Source organism: Phasianus colchicus, chromosome 1, assembly GCF_987193195.1.
Source record: "Phasianus colchicus chromosome 1, bPhaCol1.hap1.1, whole genome shotgun sequence".
In the NCBI taxonomy this organism is placed as follows: Eukaryota; Metazoa; Chordata; class Aves; order Galliformes; family Phasianidae; genus Phasianus; species Phasianus colchicus.
This window is the reverse complement of record NC_143436.1, coordinates 90,558,784-90,576,642: the sequence shown is the minus strand read 5'-3', so window position 1 is coordinate 90,576,642 and position 17,859 is coordinate 90,558,784. Positions and strand designations below refer to the sequence as shown.

Below are 17,859 nucleotides of genomic sequence, written 5' to 3'. Positions count from 1 at the left end.
TCCTCTCTAATATTGTGACCATTTTAAATAAGTACTACATGCTGGTTTTGAAGTTGGTACATATTTCATCCCTACTATATTACTAGTTCTATATTTAGAAAGTATACAAGAGAAACAAACATGATACTTTGCTTCCGAGCACTAGAATTAAATACTATACTGAACAGTAAATGCTATTCATACAATACAATTATTAAAATCTGACCCTTGAGAATACTTTACCTGCTGTGCTATCTAGCCTGTAAAAATCCAATTTTTCTTTTCAAAATAATAAAACAAATAGATGATGACGGTTTTTATGCAGAGATCAACTGTTCATGTAATAAAATCCAGGATGTAGAATTGCACATTTCTACAAGCAGCCAGTAAGATGGGTAGCTTCTGTAAAATGGGACAAAGCTCAGCCCTGCCTCCCCAGTTGGCCATCAGGAGGCAATACCTTTAACATGGCTTTTTTCGTTGTCATTTAATTACCAGACGACTATGCCAAGAATTAAAAAGCATTATTAAAAAAATACTTGTGATCTCATTAGAGCAGCAAAGGTTAGATCAAAGAGTATTTAGTTTCAAACATATTTTTCATGTTCACCTGATCCCAGGGGCTCATGATCAAATTACTTTTGTAAGGCTGCTCACTTATTGTCGCCAACCCAAATGAGAAGTGGGCTGTACACAGAGCTTTGCATTAACCACTCGACTACACACCATGCTCTAAAGAGGCTCAAGTCAGCTCCTGAATGGCTGTTCTGAGAGCAGGCATGGACAAAACATCATGGACAGATCTGATCTCGATATTTTGGAACAATGAGCTGTGTTTCATTAATGCAGTTGCTCGTTTATTGCTTTTCTCAGGCTTAGCAGAGCACCCTTTACAATGAATGAAAAGTATTCCTTGATTAGCATTAGTAATCCTAGCAGGAAAGCCACTTTTTGTCCAGCATCCTGCTTGGGTAATGCTGACATAATGTCTTCAATTTCAACTTCCTAAAAAGGATTTAAAATAGGATTTCTGACCTGCAGGAAGAAACAAATGGGGAAGAAAGGCAAGACCACAGTAACTTGTAAATTAAATGTCTCACTACCTTTTATACATAGAAAGACCTAGTAAGACTAAGTAAAACCTTAATGTCATGTTTGTTTAACATTTAATAATAAACTCTTCACTCTAACTACTGGATATACCTATTTAGGATGTTAACACACCATCTCTCCCCAGAACCAGTTGCACTGCTCATCTGGCACAGCAGAGCCCAGGCACTGATCCAAAAGGGAGGAGAGGCCATTCCCCACCCCGAACTAAGCTCCTGCTCTTCTAGCTGTAGGAAATTATTAGAAACACTGTTAGCTCATTTTTTAAAGGACAACTCCCCTTCAATAACAGAACAGCAAGATGAAGCAGAGAGAAAGAAGCTCCATCTCAGCAAGCGTAGGAGATGCGTTTGAGTGCCAGGAGGCAGGCTGCCACCATACGCCTCATGAGAGGCAGCAGCTGATGTGACAAGTGGCTCAGGTCCAGCCCAGGGACAGCCGACAGGCCAGCAAACACAGCCCACGCAATTCCTCTTCACCTCCTCTGCAACTGGTTTACCAATGAGAAAATAGCCTCCTCTTTCAGGAAATGGGAACCTCAGTCTAGGAGAGCTTGGTAGCACTTCCCTTCTCTTTCCTCCATCTCAGCACAGCTCTAAGTAGGATTCCTGAAACCTTGCTTATTTAAGTAGATTTAACTTGTTCAGACAAATCATTCTCCCCTAGAAATTCCTTGCAGTCTTCCCAAGCCCTACATCCTCCAGAAAAAAAACTTCCAGCACCAACAGCTTCCATAGAAAATGAAATTATCTGCTGCTGGGTTCTAAGTTATACGAGCTCTGAAATAAATTCTTGTATCTAAACCATCCCAGTTAGGACCTGTGCTGTGAAATCTGACTTCCAGAGGAGGACTTCATGCCATCGAGCAGACTGTTCTATGCCTTCCTACCCAGCATTACCTTTGGCGTGATACTTAGATACGAAGACTCAGTGGAGTCCTTCAGGAAGCCAGGGGTAGTTAATGGTGAAGGCTTCATGTTTTCGTTGAAGTGCTCATCGGCTCTCAGCCCCCGGGAAGAAAGGAAAGAAGCAGTGCTGCGACTGTGGTTACTTGGCTCTGAGAAATCCGAATCACTTGCTGACGATTTCAAGTGGTTTCTAAACCTCGTTTCTAGATTTGTCTGCGAGTCTTCAAATACCGAGTCCTCATCTGATAGCTGAAGCTTTTCAAGTTCTTTGTTAATTTTTTGAACGTCAGCAACTGTTGTAGTTGCAGCAGGGTCACTGTCAGACTTGGAGTACTCTGCACACAGATTGAGGATCGTCTCCAGCCGCTGTCGTTCCTAGTTTAAGAAAAGATAAAAGCACTAAGCTTCACATGTGAGCCAAAGTAAAGATGAAGTCAGAAAAACACATTGCTTGTTTTTACAGTGACTAATTTCAAGTCATCCAATTTCCAGTATACCTATAGCTCTCAGAGACAGTGAACAGATCTACATAAATAAATTGCTGTGTAGGACACAGAATCAAAGTTAATAGAGGGGAAAACCAAATCAAAAACAACATGGAATAAAACTCTAAAATAAAGAACATTTCACAGAAATTAATACTTACTTAAGTTAGGGCATCCTTACACCTACTTCTCTTTCCAGTGAAGAAAATTAATATTGTTTATTCTGATTGCTGTAACCACACCCGATTTGTACGTATATGTGCCCAGCAAGCTCACTGTATAAAGCACTAATTATTCTGTTTTTCACTTACACTACATGCCTACAAAGCTGCAAAATATGCACAGATTTTCCATGAACTCATTAATTCCTGACTTTTTTGGATTTTCTGTGAACTTTGATTCTCTTTTTTGAGGGAGAATTAGTCCACATTTCGAAGCACATAGTTCAGGGAGCATCACATCTAAAATAGAACATACTTCAGACATACAGAAATGGGATGGATTTTTATTTACCAGTTAACTCAAACTCTATATGGTTTCATATTAACTAGTTTGACCTGACACGCTTCAAGATGCTTTAGATGTTTAGTTCCTGGAAGACTTCTAGATATCTATAACACTTTATAAAAGCATCAGAAAGTGGCTTTATTTTACTATATGATAGCCTCCCATAACTTTTATTTCAGATGAAAGCGTTTGACCTTCTCATTTTTAAGAGGTGATGCTTTTATAGTGTTTCACATTCCCACTGCTAGAAGAAAATAACATAAACAAAAAAATTGCTTACCATAGATCTACTGAAAATTCTGCTGGGAAAAAAAAAAGAAGTGAACACACAAATAAAAAACACCACTGTGAAAGCTTCATGTTTGGCATTAATACCTGCACTAATGATCCCATTTCTTTCTTATAAGAAATTGTTTTTCCTTTTTTAATCTTATTTAGAAAGAAAGCCAAAACACTGAACCCCTCAGCTACATCCCCAAAAAGTACTGCAGATACATTCAGTTTCCAAACTCCACCCGACATTACATTTGCAAAGCAGCTATTCCTTGTGGTTGTAACATCCTACATGCAGTAGCAAGTGAGAGAACGTCAGCTAAGCAGAGCTGTAAGGGCACTGCATTGCTTCCACTCTCCCTGAAGCAAGCCACTGGCATTTTATGACAATTAAAGTCTGGTTTACAAGCAGCCTGTTTTTCATATAGTCACCATGCTGTGCAGTTACAGGCACTACGCGCTCATATCCCCCCACACTGCTCACGTTAACTGCAGAGCTGCGTTTCCACCCTTCATAAAGAGTCAAAGCCCATTCAAAGCCCTACCCAACCCAGAACCTCTGGGCAGCCTGCTCCCACGCCTCCTCAGCAGCTTTCTTGCCCCTTCCAATGTGGCAGCAGGGCTGAGCTATCCAACACGCCGAGCTCTGGGCAGTGACCACTGGCTTGGATTTTCCACCAAATGGGTTCAGCAGCTTCTGCAGTTGTCCTTCAAACCCAAACATCCAACGTAATTATGACTCTACTAAGCCCCGCTCCCTCCACATGACTATTGCCAGCCGCTCCGTCCGCTCCCTCACCCCGCCAAAGCCATTACCCTCCTTCTCAGCAAGTCTTTTGGCCACGCAACCCAATTCCTAAAGCACTGTGCAAGTGCTGGCTGGGATCGCCGGTCTCGATGATCCTTATGGGTCCCTTCCAACGTGGGATATTCTATGATCCTATGATGCTGTTCTCGCTGGTGCGACAGCACAGGGCCCGGCCCCTCAATACAATCACCCCGATGGTTATAGACGGGAAATGCAGCACTAGGACACAAAGTCCCATCCTTCCCTGCTACGAAAGGATATATATATATCATGTTACCCCAGGCCAGTCTCTCAGCAATCACAGCAAACAGCACGCTTCCAAGTACAGCTGCTGCTCATCCCAACCCAGGCACAAAGGTAAGGAGTTCCTAATGCAAACCTGTCCTTTTGTCAGCAGCCCAATGGAGGGATTCTTCCTTCCCCAAGTCTCACGTGGTCAGGAAAGCTCAAAAATCACAGGAAAACCTCTTCAGGTTCAGGCTTCAAAAACTGTTGGACACATTACAGAAATGCCGCTATCTCTCACTTCTATTTTGACATGTACCGACAGGCTTACAGACAGGAAGCCGAGCGGTTATTTTATACACTCTATTCTCATCACTTCATTTTGGCCAGCTTGCTCCAGCTCCAGCACACCTGCACTCAGCTGTTCTAGAACATGTTTCCAAGTCAAGCAGCTAGCTAGCAAAGCACCCCTGCAATGAAAAACAGAGGAACAGGAACCCATAAAAATCCAAGCAATGATTTTGCAAGAAATACTCGACAACTTAATTGTGCCACTGAACACAGCAGATAAAAAAAGGTACGTCAAACAGTGTTAATCTGGCTTAAAACTGCGAGGGAGGGAAGATGTTGAATCGAGCCTGATGTTTCCTGTAAAAATGTCCTTTCTAACAGACTAAAAACATTCTTGTATATTTTCAGTGGATCTTTTCAGACTTGGGGCAGAGTAGCTGGAAAACTGCATGGAAGAAAAGGATCTGGGGGCGTTAGTTGACAGCCAGCTGAACATGAGCCAGCAGTGTGCCCAGGTGGCCAAGAAGGCCAGTGGCATGCTGGCTTGTATCAGAAATAGTGCAGCCAGCAGGAGCAGAGTTGATAGTTCCCCTGTACTCTGTTGGGGCTGCATCTCAAGTACTGCGTTCAGTTTTGGGTCTGTCACTACAAGACATCAATGCCCTGGAGCATGTCCAGAGAAGGGCAACAAAGCTGTGAATGGTCTGGAACACAAGTCTTAAGGGGAGCAGCTGAAGGAACTGGGATTGTTCAGACTGGAGAAGAGGAGGGACAGGGGAGCCCTTATCACTCTCTACAACTGCCTGAAAAGAGGTGGTAAAGTGAGGGTTGGCCTCTTCTCCCAGGTAACAGCAATAGCATGAGAGAGAAGGGCCTTAACCTGAACCTTTCACGGTTCAACTTGAACATTAGGAAAAATTTTTTCTCAGAAGTGGTGAGGCAGTGGCACAGGCTGCCCAGGGAGGTGGTGGAGTCACCATCCCTGGAGGTGTTCGAGAGACATATAGATGTGGCACTGAAGATATTTTAGTGGGCATAGTGGGGATGGCCTGGTGGTTGAACTAGATGGTCTTAGAGGTCTTTTCCAACCTTAATGATTCTATGATTCTATCACTTTCCCTGCTGTGAGAAGGGGTATGCAGGCCTCGTGCTTTTGCTCCTGTAGCAGTTTCACCCGTACCAGCTTTGATAAATCCACATGCACATCTGAGTGGCTGGAAATTTAGGTGCTAAAGGAAGATGTGACAAGGGGACAACAACCCTGTTCTATTACATCAAAACAATGAGATTAAGAGACATCTCTAGCATCTCGTTAAGAAAAATAGTGTGAAACAACGGAGACAAATAACTCCCCATCTTTCAAAGGCAACCATGTCAGCAATCCCTGGATTTGTTCATCTGCTGCACAACACCTACATGGATTTTACAAATGCGTAGAGGCGAGGTGGTATCTAGGTATCATGGCAAGACTTCGTTAATCAGCTGTGGCAAGCAGGAAGCTTTTTAGATAAGTGCCATTAGCATCAGTACAACCCAAGATTTCATTTAAAATACATGTGCAGTCTTTCCTCTGCGGCTGAAGCTAACAAGATTTGGAGCTAATCAGTGCAGCTTCAGCTCCCTTTGTCTGCAGAAGAAGATGCTGCTCTTTCCCTGCTTCCATTGCTCTTTTAAACCCCCATGAGCAGGCAAAACCACAGCTCTGCAGCTAAAGGGCTGAACAGCAGAAAGTCAAAAAGAAAGAGGAAAAAGAGGCAGAGGGAACATGGAGGAGAGTAGTCAAGTCTCCAGGCCTTCCTGCTTGAAGTAAGGTTCCAAGCCAGACTGCCAACTGAGGCTGAGAGCAACTCACTTGCTGTTGTTCCTCTTCTCTCTAACTTGCAGAACTTTCTCACTTCAGCCTCATTTATTCTACCCTTTTCAGTCCTTGTTTTGCTATGTTCAGTCTCGCAGTCACGAGGCTATCAGTACCAGCACCAGATTCACAGAAAGCGCTCATGTTTCACATTGGCTTCTCCTGGCAGATACCCAAGGAGCCTTGCACAGCAGGGCACCGTAAGCAGGAGAGCTGCAGGAAGGCAGCAAGAAAGCAAAGCAAGAAAGCAATGGGCAAAAGGCTCGGAAGTACTCTGCAGATTTTTTGTTTGTTTTTATTATATGGTACTTTCTAATCTCCTAAACCAAACTGTTGTTAAGCAGCTACACTGTAACACCACCAAGACTGTCCAATGCTAGTGGTGGGAAAAATCATCCTCATCCAGCCTTTATATGCTTGCCTGGGGATCCTGTAAGAGGCAAGTCACTAATATTTTAAATACAGCTTTAAATACAGGGCACATCATGTTTAAAGGATCTATAAAAATACACAGTGCCAAAATAAATTTATAAAACACATACAGGAGATTTTTCCAATCTATATGGATATTTATATAAGCTCCATAACTGCAATTTTAAAATGGTACCACCTTGATGGTTCCAAAATATTTCCATTTAATATCCCCTCAAATTAGCTCATCTTGCTAAGTTGTAATGAATCAATGCAAAGTGCTTGAGAGACTCAGAGTAATTCCACATTATTTCCTACTTGCCGAATAAATGTAATGAAATTCAGTGCTCCTCCGTCTGCATGGACTGTGGAATAAGCTCTCCTAATTCTATTGCTGCTTGTTAGGTCACTGGCCATATAAGCTGAAATCCCTCCCAGCATGACTCTCGCCTTCAGTAAAACTTAATTTACAGCCATATGCTTTAGCTCCAGACCGACAGCTGGCTTATGGCCGGATCGGGCCGACACTTTACCACTCATTTCTGGGTATCTACCACCACCTAGAGGAAGAGCACTGCACTGCCCCAAAACAGCAGCACAAAACCGAGGCTGCTGCTATTCAAACAAAGAGTGTCAAACACAACTGATGGCCTTACTATCTCTAGCCCTGTTGTCCGTGCCAGTGCACAGTCAGCTCCTCACAGACCGAGAAGAATGACAGCCTTTCAGTTCCAGCAGTCACTACAATTTGCCTTTTATCTCAGAAAGGAAAAAAAAAAAAGATTTCCTCTTAAAAAAAAAAAAAATTCAATAGCTGAATCTCACTGGCTATTCTTAGATCCCAGTGCTAAGTTTTTCCCTTGTTTATGAGGCAGATCAACCATCTCCACAACAGCTCACTCTGCCATGTACTCATGCAAAGCTTGTATACACATCCAGGTGACAAGATGGGTCTGGCTGCATCTGGAGAAGAGGAGGCTCAGGGAAGAGATCTTACTGCTCTGTACAATTGCCTGAAAGGAGGTTGCAGTGAGATGGCTATTGGCCTTTTCTTCCGGACAGCAGCTACAGGATGAGAGAGAACGCCCTCAAGTTGCACGAGGAGAGGTTCAGGTTGGATATTAGGAAACATTTCTTCTTAGAAAGAGCAGTGAAGCATTGGCACAGGCTGCCCAGGGAGGTGGAGTCACCATCCCTGGAGGCATTCAAGAACTGTGTGGATGTAGCTCTGAGGAACATGTAGTGGGCATGGTGGGGATGGGCTGACGGTTGGACGAGATGATCTTAGAGGTCTTTTCCAACCTTAATGATACTATGAGAGGGGACAACACTGAATGCAACACAAGTACGTACAAGTCTTCTCTCTTTGGTGTATAGGAACACACTAAAATCTTCTGTTTTCATCATTCAAAAAAAAATTGTCCTGTGAATTTTCACTATTTGTATTGCGTTTTTAAAATGCCACGTATATTTATTTCTCTGGGTGATGAGGGGAGATCATTTGGTTTCACAAGCAGACAGTAGCAGCAGCTCAAAATGCAAATGTCCCAAGTGGCTTCTGTCACTTAAAAAGCAAACTAAACGTAAGTAAGATTCACAGAATAATTTATACGGGGAAACAAATCCCCAAAAAAACAGCACAACAAAAGGAGTGAAAATAAAGGGAAGAGGCAAAGGGCAGACACCAGGTCAAATGACAATGTCTGCAGAGGCTTTACTGAAAACTTCAGATGAGAACCACAGAATCACAGGGGTTGGAAGGGACCTCTGGAGATAAATCTAGTCCAACCCACCTGATATAGCAAGTTCTCAACAGCAAGCTACACAGAAAAGTGTCTAGGCGGGTTCTAAATATCTTCAGAGAAGGAGACTCCACAGCCTCTCTGGGCAACTTGTCACCCTCAGAGTAAAGAACTTTTTCCTCGTGTTCACATGGAACTTCCTGCGTTCCAGTTTGTGCTTGTGCCTACTGCCTCTTGTCCTGTCACTGGGCACCACTGAAAAGAGCCCAGCCCTATCCACTTGACTCCCTCCCATTAGATATCTATAAGCATCAATAAGATCCTCCCTCAGTCTTCTCCAGGCTCAACAGTCCCAGGCCTCTCAGCTTTTCCTTGTACTGGAGATACTCCAGTGCCCTCTTTGTGGCCCTTCAAGGGACTCTTTCCAGCAGTTCCCTGTCCTTTTTGAACTGGGAGCCAAGAATTGGAAAGAGTACTCCAGATGTAGCCTCACCAAGGCCGAGAAGAGGGGAAGGATCACCTCCCTCGATCTGCTGGCCATGCTGTTTTGAATGCACCTCAAAGAACATGAGCTGGCAAGAGCAACACGTCAGTTGAATAGTAATGCTTAAAAAAACTGGGATCCCCTTGCTGTTTTCCCACCAGGTACTCAGTCAGGACTTTCACCCACCTCTGAGAATTCAAAGCATACAGATTTGCTACCCAAAGGCACTTATCTAGTGGTTGTGTTGCGTCCTTATTATTCCTTTGCTTCTCCCCAAGATAGGCTTGAGCAGACCTGGATTTCCAATCTTCAGCCATGTCACCTTCCACAAAATTAGATCAAGCTGTGCTTTGGAAGCTCAGACTAGATACTTGAGGACTCTGGACAGACTCATGTTTCCATCCTCCCAGAAGGACAAAAATAAAACAGCAGAGTTTGTGAATAAGCATTACGTGACTGGATTTAAAGAAAATAAAAAATAAAGTAAAACACATTCCTTCCTTTCAGAGCACTGAAAACTTATCTGGGGGCTACTCAAGCCAGGAAGGAGGTGCTCTCCTGACATGCAGTTCTTCAACCAGCTAACTCAAAAAAAAAAAAAAAAAAAAGGGGGGAGGAGGGGGAATTGAGCAGAATCCTGAGCAGAAGATAAACTCAAACCGAGGGAATTTCTTTCACGTTCAGATTATATGGTACACAGAAAAATACTACCACTTTTTCCTGAACTTTGACATGCTTGGAAAAATGTGAGGCAAATTCTCTTTAGAAAGAGTCAGAACGTGAAGGGACTATTTTCCTGTGAGTAAAGAAACAGTGGAAGGAAAATTAAGCAGCCATCACATCCAAACATAAAACCATAATAATTTTTAGCATTACTGATTACAAAAACAACCCTGTATCAGTTCCTTACCACAAAAAATAAAACTCTTCTCCTTGAAATATAAATACACCCCACTGTAGTGTCTTTCAGGACTGATTACTGCTTGAGTTTTACATCAGCACCGTCTGGAACACTGTCTGATAAAAAAGTCAGCACCACTTTGCACACGTCAAGCACCACGACTGGGAACAGAGGGAAGATTTCAAAAACGAGTGGACCAATAGCAAGGAGAGAGAAGGAGACAACCCTCATGCAGTTCTCCTTCTGCTTGCAGAAACCTCCTTTCTCTCAGGGCATGATCTGGCAGCTGGGCCATCCCACCCTTCACAGTATGGCCCAAGACACCAGAACGAAGCCAGCAGCAAGCAGCAATTGTCCCAGGAAGGAGAGGACCACCCTGACCTCTTGGCTGTGTCCGAGGATGTGAAGCTGAGCATCTTCACGGTGCCTTACAAAGGAGCACACAGACAACAGCTCTGTAGGACAGGTGCAACAACATCCCATGGCCATTTTGCTCAAACCTACCAACATTTGAATTAAAGCACAAATATGAAGTTAACATCTCAAATTTAAGACTCAATAACACAAATTGGCTCACGTAATGATCTCAGTTTCCTTGTAGATGGTAAAATCAGCACAGTAGGAGTGCATGCAAATAGGGCCAGATGGCCTCTGTAGTCACTGCAAGAACTTTCAAGAATTACTAAGCATTCTCTTAAGGAGATTCAATATGACATCTTCTTTGACTATTCTGAAGAACAGTTATTTATTTTTAACCTAAAAGTTGTTTCAATAACACACAGAAGTCACACCTCACTACCAGTGTACTTCAGGGCTGAGGTCAAACGCGGTTTTAGTTGACCACAGATTTTGCAGAGAAAGAAGCTCTGTCCCATTTTGCTCCTCTCCATTCAGAGCAGAAGTAAAGCAAGAATGGCTGCATTTTAATGAAAATACTCAGACAGTAAAACTACAGGCAGGGCAAGCTGATGACAGACATTGAACCAACCCCAACGTATACATGACTTCATAGCACAGCACACAGGACTCTGAGCTGCTTATAGGAGATGGGTTCATCCTACCCACTCACCACAAAGCTGTGCCATCAACTAAAACCAAAGTGCTGGATCCCTACAGTGTAACTTGTGGGCTTTAACAGAGCCCACAGGATAAATGATCACAATTTATGTACACTCCAACTTATTTTTTTCTTTAAGATGGTTGAACAGTATTATCCATCTGAGCTAACAGAGTAGTACACCATTTAATCATTTGCTTCATGAACCACAATAATAAAAAAAATGCATCTGACGTTGACAAAATTTACATTTCAAAAGACAACAGCATATGCTTTGCTACACTCTCACAATGGATAGAACTGGAAGTACCAACTGCCATAAAAAACTGAATAGAAAAGAAGAAATTACCAAGCGTTCCATCTCCTGCTCCCGAAGCCGCTCTTCCCGCTGCCTCCTGTGGTAGTCCATGAGGTCTTCTCTCCCCGAAATGGAGCTGATGCTGTTCTTACGCTCTCTCACAGAAGTCTGCAGTGAGTTTGGTGTCTGTCTGTAACTTTCCAAATCTGTATCATCAAATTCCATGGAACTGGTGGAGAGGTTTCTTCTGATAGAGAACGATCTGTCAAAATCCACAGGGGAGAACGAACTACTGGGACTCGTGCCTGAGAGTCCAAGTCTATCAAAATCATCAGGAATATACGAGGAAGAAGATGCTAAAAGCATTTTTTTAGCAATTCGAGGGCTTGCAGGAACGCTAAGAGTTGAACTAACATAGGGATTATTCCCAGAGAATGAATTTGCATGTGGTAAAACCCCTGAGCTGCATGAAGAAAAATTCAGGTAATTATCAGCATCTAAAGCATTCTGAGGTAGATCCTTCTCTCCAAGTTTTTTCCTTTTAGTATTACCCAAAGAGTTTCTCGGGGGCAAACTCAATGGCATCAACTGGCTTTCGGTTGATTTATGAAGCCTGGGTAGGGAACGGCTGTACATTCCCATATGACTTAGAGATCCACCAGAGTATTTCCTAGGGCGTGAGGCCAGAGTTTCCATCATCACATCCCTATGTTTAACTGGCTTTGCATGAAGGGCCAGACCATCTTCAATATTCATTCTCCGACCTTGCTTTGGACTAGAAGGCATGCTGGCTGCCCCTGAATTGCTAACAGGGGAAAGCATCAGCTCACTCCCTGAGCTGCCGTTCCACATTGTAAGAAGAGAGCCTGAGATCTTCTTTGTGTCCAGCATTCCTGGCAAGTAGACATTGTCATACGACTTGTTTTTCTGGCTATACTTAGAGTAGTAAAACTTATCTGCATGTCCAAGAGCTTTTTCATTTTCTCTGTTGGCATGAATATCAAAGTCTGTCCTTCCTAAACTGTACCCACTGAGGGATGGAGATGTGCCTGACAGGGAACTCAAATGCTTTACAGAGAAGCTTTTATCTGGAAGATACGGACTTTCACAAGGGAAGAGCTTGCCTCCCTGAATTTTGGTAACAGAGTGTATATTTTTAACACTGGTGGAAGGACTGGGTTTAGCCATCATAGGTTGTGAAAGGGTTAAGTAAGAACCAGCGCAGTCCCCGTTTGTTTTAAATTTGAGACTTGATGAATATTTCTTTGTGTTGAGGTTTTCCATAATATCCTGGAGACCGTTTTCAAGGGAATTCACCACAGAACCCTTTCCCAAACTAGCATTTTGTAATTCCATCTGGTTTTGTGTGTGGCTATACTCTGCCATAATCTTACTGGAATCTGTAAGGAAGAGAAAACAGGAAGAAAAAAAACTTAGCAAATAAGTAACCTCTTGTATATGTATGTCTGCATATTAACTTGAAAAGAATGCTTTTCCTAAACATTACCCTGCTTGTAATAAATGTCTCAGATCATTAGAGAAAACAAGATATAAGCAATCTTCTAATCTCTATTTTAGTAAAAATTGTAGCATAACAAAAAAGAAATAGAGTCATTACCAAATTCACATCACAGACCAGCAGTAGAGCTGGGAAGATATCAGACTCTTTCTTTGGTGTCTTATCCATTGCAGGACTTTCAGTCTTTGTAAGCCTGAGTCTCATAAGATGTTATTTTTCTGAATTTTTACAGCTAAGGAACTGAGATACACAGAGAAGATACAAAGCTGGCAGCAAAGGAAAGAACTGAAGGCAATTCTTTCAGGATACAGGTCCTGTTCTGGGTGACTTTTTCTTTTAGCTTGTGCAACCAATGCATTTGAGCCCTCAATAAAGCTCAGTTCAAAGCTCACAAAGCATTGGCTACCTTTTCTGCTTACTTCAAGGTCTGCCATGCAAAGCTTCATGGAAAATCAACACTTGCTTTTAAAGGTGTTTCAGCTTAGCACTCTAATATTCTTAAAATAAAAAGCTATGTAAGTACATCTGCAGAGAACAACGGAAAGGACTGTCCCAAGCAAGTATAACGTTAGGATCCATGAACAATAACAATCATATGAGCACTAAAAAAAAAAGAAAAAAAGAAAAAACTTGGACAGAGGTTTCAAAATGCAAGTCCACTACCTAAGCTCAGAATTGTAACTTACATGCTGGGGCTGAACACAGACGAAAAAGAATTTTGTTGTGCTGGATGTTATTGTTCAGTGACACGTCAAGCTCAAGCCTACAGCTACAAGTCCCACTCTGCACACAGCAGATAAAAGAATTCAGCTCCTGACAGCATCAGTCACTGCAGGAGATAAACAGGCCCTTGATGTAAAAATGGCACCATAAACATTTCCAACAGCTCCTTGGATGTGCCATGCTGTGCTTTGAGCTAATAAGGCAACCGCTCTTCAGTGTCAGTTCCTGCAGTGTCCCTGAGCATAGCTTCTGGAAACATGGGTGAGCTCTGGGATTTTCTCTTGGCTCGGTCACATTCCACCTGTGACATCAAACCATCTCAGGAGAAACCTAATCTCAGAATGTCACTCTGCAAGAAAACCTAACATTCTAACCTGTAAAGTGCTTTTCAAAGCCTCTGAGATGATCCTTTAATCCTCTTCTGAGTACCACTTCAATAAATTATATAAACCCAGACACAGAATTTGGATTTCTGCCCCCTACTGGAACAGCAAAGCAGAACTGTGATGATCCAGTTTCACTGCAGTTCAAACATTAGGTGGAAGGTGGCAATGCATTCTTCGAGTGAGTCCCTGTTTCTGGAACCTTTGTGGCTGACAATCTCCTGGATTACTGTCCTGGGCATCATTCAATATATACCTGCTCAACAGGCTTCTGGAAATGAATTCTCACTCTGCACCACCTATGGTGAGTCTAAATGCATAACAAAACATTCTCCTCAATTCCTAAGGAACAAATCTGTACATTTAAGAACAAAGGTAATCATCAGCAATAACATAATTCAGTAGGCAGAAAAATGGTCAACATTATGAACACAAAGTCTCCTTGTGCATGGCATAACTGGCTAACCATGTGTTAACCACAAGTCCTACTACTGGCAGAAAACATCACCTTGCAGCTTCAGGTCCAAACCTCAGATTTATCACTGCGCAGAATTTAATATTTTTCTTAAGCTGACTGATGTTATTTGCTGTAATTTTAACGCATTCGTTTTGATGATACAATTAAGTTGCCTTTGAACCAGTAAGTTCAAGAATTCTGTCAGATCATCACTGCTGTGAGTCAGCTTCTTATAATGTGACATTTTACTTGGCATTTTTAACTGCTTTCTTAAGTTTTGATGAGCAGCAGCAATGAAGTGCACATGAACAAAAGGATGAATGTGATCGTGTTCAAGACAAAACAAAGCATCTGAAAAAGATCAAGCACTCATCGTATTAGTGGTGTTACGAGGAAGAAATAGAAGAGCTGTTGGAGAGAACAAAGCACAATGTATGTGCCTTGTATGCTTATCCTTCCATTGTACAACATAACCTAACTTTCATCCTCCCTCTTTCCTCTTCCCTTTTCCAGATCTCTCTTAAAATTAACTGAGAGTTAATCTCACATCAAGAACATACTGTCCAAATCGTAACTTGAACACAACTGAAGTTCAACTGGCTTTGCATAAATTCCACTGACTCCTATATAAATAGCTTAGCAGACACATTAATGGGACATTATAATTGTTTATTACTCCCTTGCAACACCAGTGGGGCACATCTCATTCTGTGAAGACTAACGGCTTTTGCCAAAAAACAAGTTAGCTCATGGAAACTTTCAGGCTCATTCACTACAGCAATGAAGGGTTCATTGTACTTTAAATCCAAACATATATAATAAAAAGAGGTCACAATACCTTCATGTAGTCATGTGGATTCAACTTTTCTCTACAATACCTAATGCAAATTCCGCCACATTTTAGGTCCAGTACGAGTGCCCACAATGTTAAGGTTAAATCCCAACTGGACTGCAGCACACGTTTAACTGAATCTTAACTTCTTCCCACAAGTCATATCATGTTTTGTTTTGTTAATTTATAAGGCAATGCCTGGAATGAGGCATTATGAATAAGCCATGATTTGTAGCATGTTCTGTCTGATGCTGCCTTCACAGCAACCGGGGCAGGGAGCTCCAGCCCATGAACTGTACAGGATCTGTCCTGCCCCAAGGTCAGCCCAAGCTCACACTTGGTAACCTTCAATGCACAGTTCAAAGTTTCCCTGCTTAGCAAAGCACTCGCTGCCAGGGGCTACACAGAAGAAAATTCTTTTTTTTTTCCCCCTCTCTTTTCTTTCTCCCCCCCATTCCTTTCCTTTTCTCTCATTTCCAAGTTCTTTAGCTGGGGGTCACTGATTTATATTCCAGCCAGACATTAAACAGATGGGGGAGGGCTGGCTGGCTGTAGTGTATCCAGCTGCGGCCCTGTTTTCGCTGGTGAAATGAGTTAGAGACAGAAGAACAGAGCACTGATCTTATCTATGTGTAAGTGAAAAGAGAGGACCAAAATCAATAATAAACCCTGAAACACCTCAGTAAATTTACAAAAACTTCATTTCTATTAATTGATTACCTGACCCAACATTCTGAAAGGACGAGGCGTTACTTCTGTTTGGCATCATATTCATCTTCTATGTGACAGTTAAAAGAAACTTAATTTCGACCTGCAAATAAAATAAAGAAGAAAAAAAACGTTGCTTTAAGAAAGGTATTCTGAGACCATGTTTCAAGTGCACAGTAAAGACCAAAACTGACTTTTCTTCATGTAAAATTTCCACATGCAACTCAAAAAGAAACAAGTTAAAAGATGTTTAGAAAGCGCACTTCATGTTTAATGTGGAAGCTGTGGAAAAAACGACTCGAGTTGTTTTATCAGTTTAGAAGTCCATAAAATTTCATTTGATAGTCTGCCGTTATCTATGATCCCTGACTCCGTGCAGGCAGTTACTAGTCACAGCTCCTGAGCTCTGTTTGCATTCCTGTGGTTTCCTTAAGAAATTGTTAGGAAGGTTGGACTCTTCTGCAGATTTTATTTTTGAGAGCCGTAAGCCCAAATTCAGCCCACACAATGCCAGCATCCTGCAATCATTATGAAACCTACATTGAAACAGGTATGCAAAACACAGAAAATATTTTGGCAAAACATGATTTCTGAGGCTCCAAAGGAGCTGGGTGAGGAACGCAAAGAGGTTCTTTAAAGTTTATTAGAAATAAATAAATTGATGCAGCTACAAGGGAAACTTGGCTTAGCAGAAATGCCAAAATTGTATCCCGGCCACTAACGACTAAAATTAAATTTAAATCCAAATAGAATGTCTCTAGAGGGTTACTCTGTTTAGGAAAGGTTGAAAAACAGGCTTTAAAGGAATCGCACCCAGTGACAGAATTAATGGTGACCGTCTGTAGGTCCTCTGTGTTTTAATTCTGGGTGAGCAAACAGAAGCGTGGCAGAAGAACAAGTGAGGAACAGAGACAGATGACTGATGCTGCCTACGGATGAGCCACTATTTGACCTCGGTGGTCACAGCCTCAGCATTTCAGGTCACTGCTGCATGGAACCTTCTTGCCATGGCTTTTTCACTGGAGAACAGCCTTAGAACAGGAGCTGCCTGCTAAACCCCTCTGGAAAGAAGCTTCCTTGCAGTAACCTCTGGCTTTTCTCCCACCCTGCTGGTCCCCTCCCTTGCTGCGCCAGGCAGGCCCTGTCCCTCCCCTCTTACTTCATGAATCACATCTGCGCTGATCTCACTTCACAGCACTTTCTCTCTCTACAGAGGTCATTCCCCACTCCTTCTAAGGAGAGAGTTTCCACTCTGTTGGGCATTTCTCCTCACAACAAGAGGCTGCCTTCACCCTGACAGCCCTCTCCAGGAATGGGAGACGTGGGCACTGTGAATGCAGTTCTGCTCTTAGGAGGCCTCCACTTGGGGCTTCGGCACCGCAGGCTTTGCGTACCCCAGGGCAGATGGTGGGAAATGGCCTGGAAAGTAGGCAGTTTTTCGGCCATAAGTGTCACGTTCAGCAGGTAATTTTGTTGACTTTGAACGTCTACCATCCCCGAGACCCAGACCTTGAACACCCAGTAGGGTCTCCCATCCCATGGAGAGATCCCTTCCTGCTCGCCTTGCCTCCTCTTATGAGTGGCTGGTGATCATGAACTCTCCCAGCCCAAAGCTCTGAAGCCTTAGAGGCTTCCCCACCAGGAAGGACCAGCTGGTACTCTGTCTTTTGCCTGCTGGCAAAACGTTAAGCAACAGGATGGAAATGCCATTAAAGTGGCTGCTACCTTCCCATGTTCACACAGTGTGTGCACACAGGGCACTGTTAAAAGGTATTTTCAGAACATTGCTCCTCAAAAAGGTGGTGGGTATCATTGATCAGAAAACAAAACTATGGACAACTTAGAATGAAAAGACAGAGGAAAAGGTTGCTTTGAAAGGAAGGATAAGGAATACATCTAATAC

General features: G+C 42.6%; 1 protein-coding gene across 6 annotated transcripts in view; it reads right to left on the bottom strand.

Annotated features, from left to right (window-relative positions):
- The window catches only part of PHLDB2 (pleckstrin homology like domain family B member 2), an 83,602-nt gene that overhangs the window by 42,082 nt on the left and 23,661 nt on the right, over window positions 1-17,859 (bottom strand). For all 6 annotated transcript variants that reach the window (XM_090152095.1, XM_090152098.1, XM_090152110.1 and 3 more), the window contains 3 exons: window positions 15,969-16,059; window positions 11,386-12,734; window positions 1,989-2,372 (listed from right to left, as the gene is read on the bottom strand). In XM_090152095.1, the coding sequence (XP_090008221.1) occupies window positions 1,989-2,372; window positions 11,386-12,734; window positions 15,969-16,023 (1,788 nt within the window). In that variant the 5' untranslated portion in view covers window positions 16,024-16,059. The remainder of the gene's footprint in view (window positions 1-1,988; window positions 2,373-11,385; window positions 12,735-15,968; window positions 16,060-17,859) is intronic.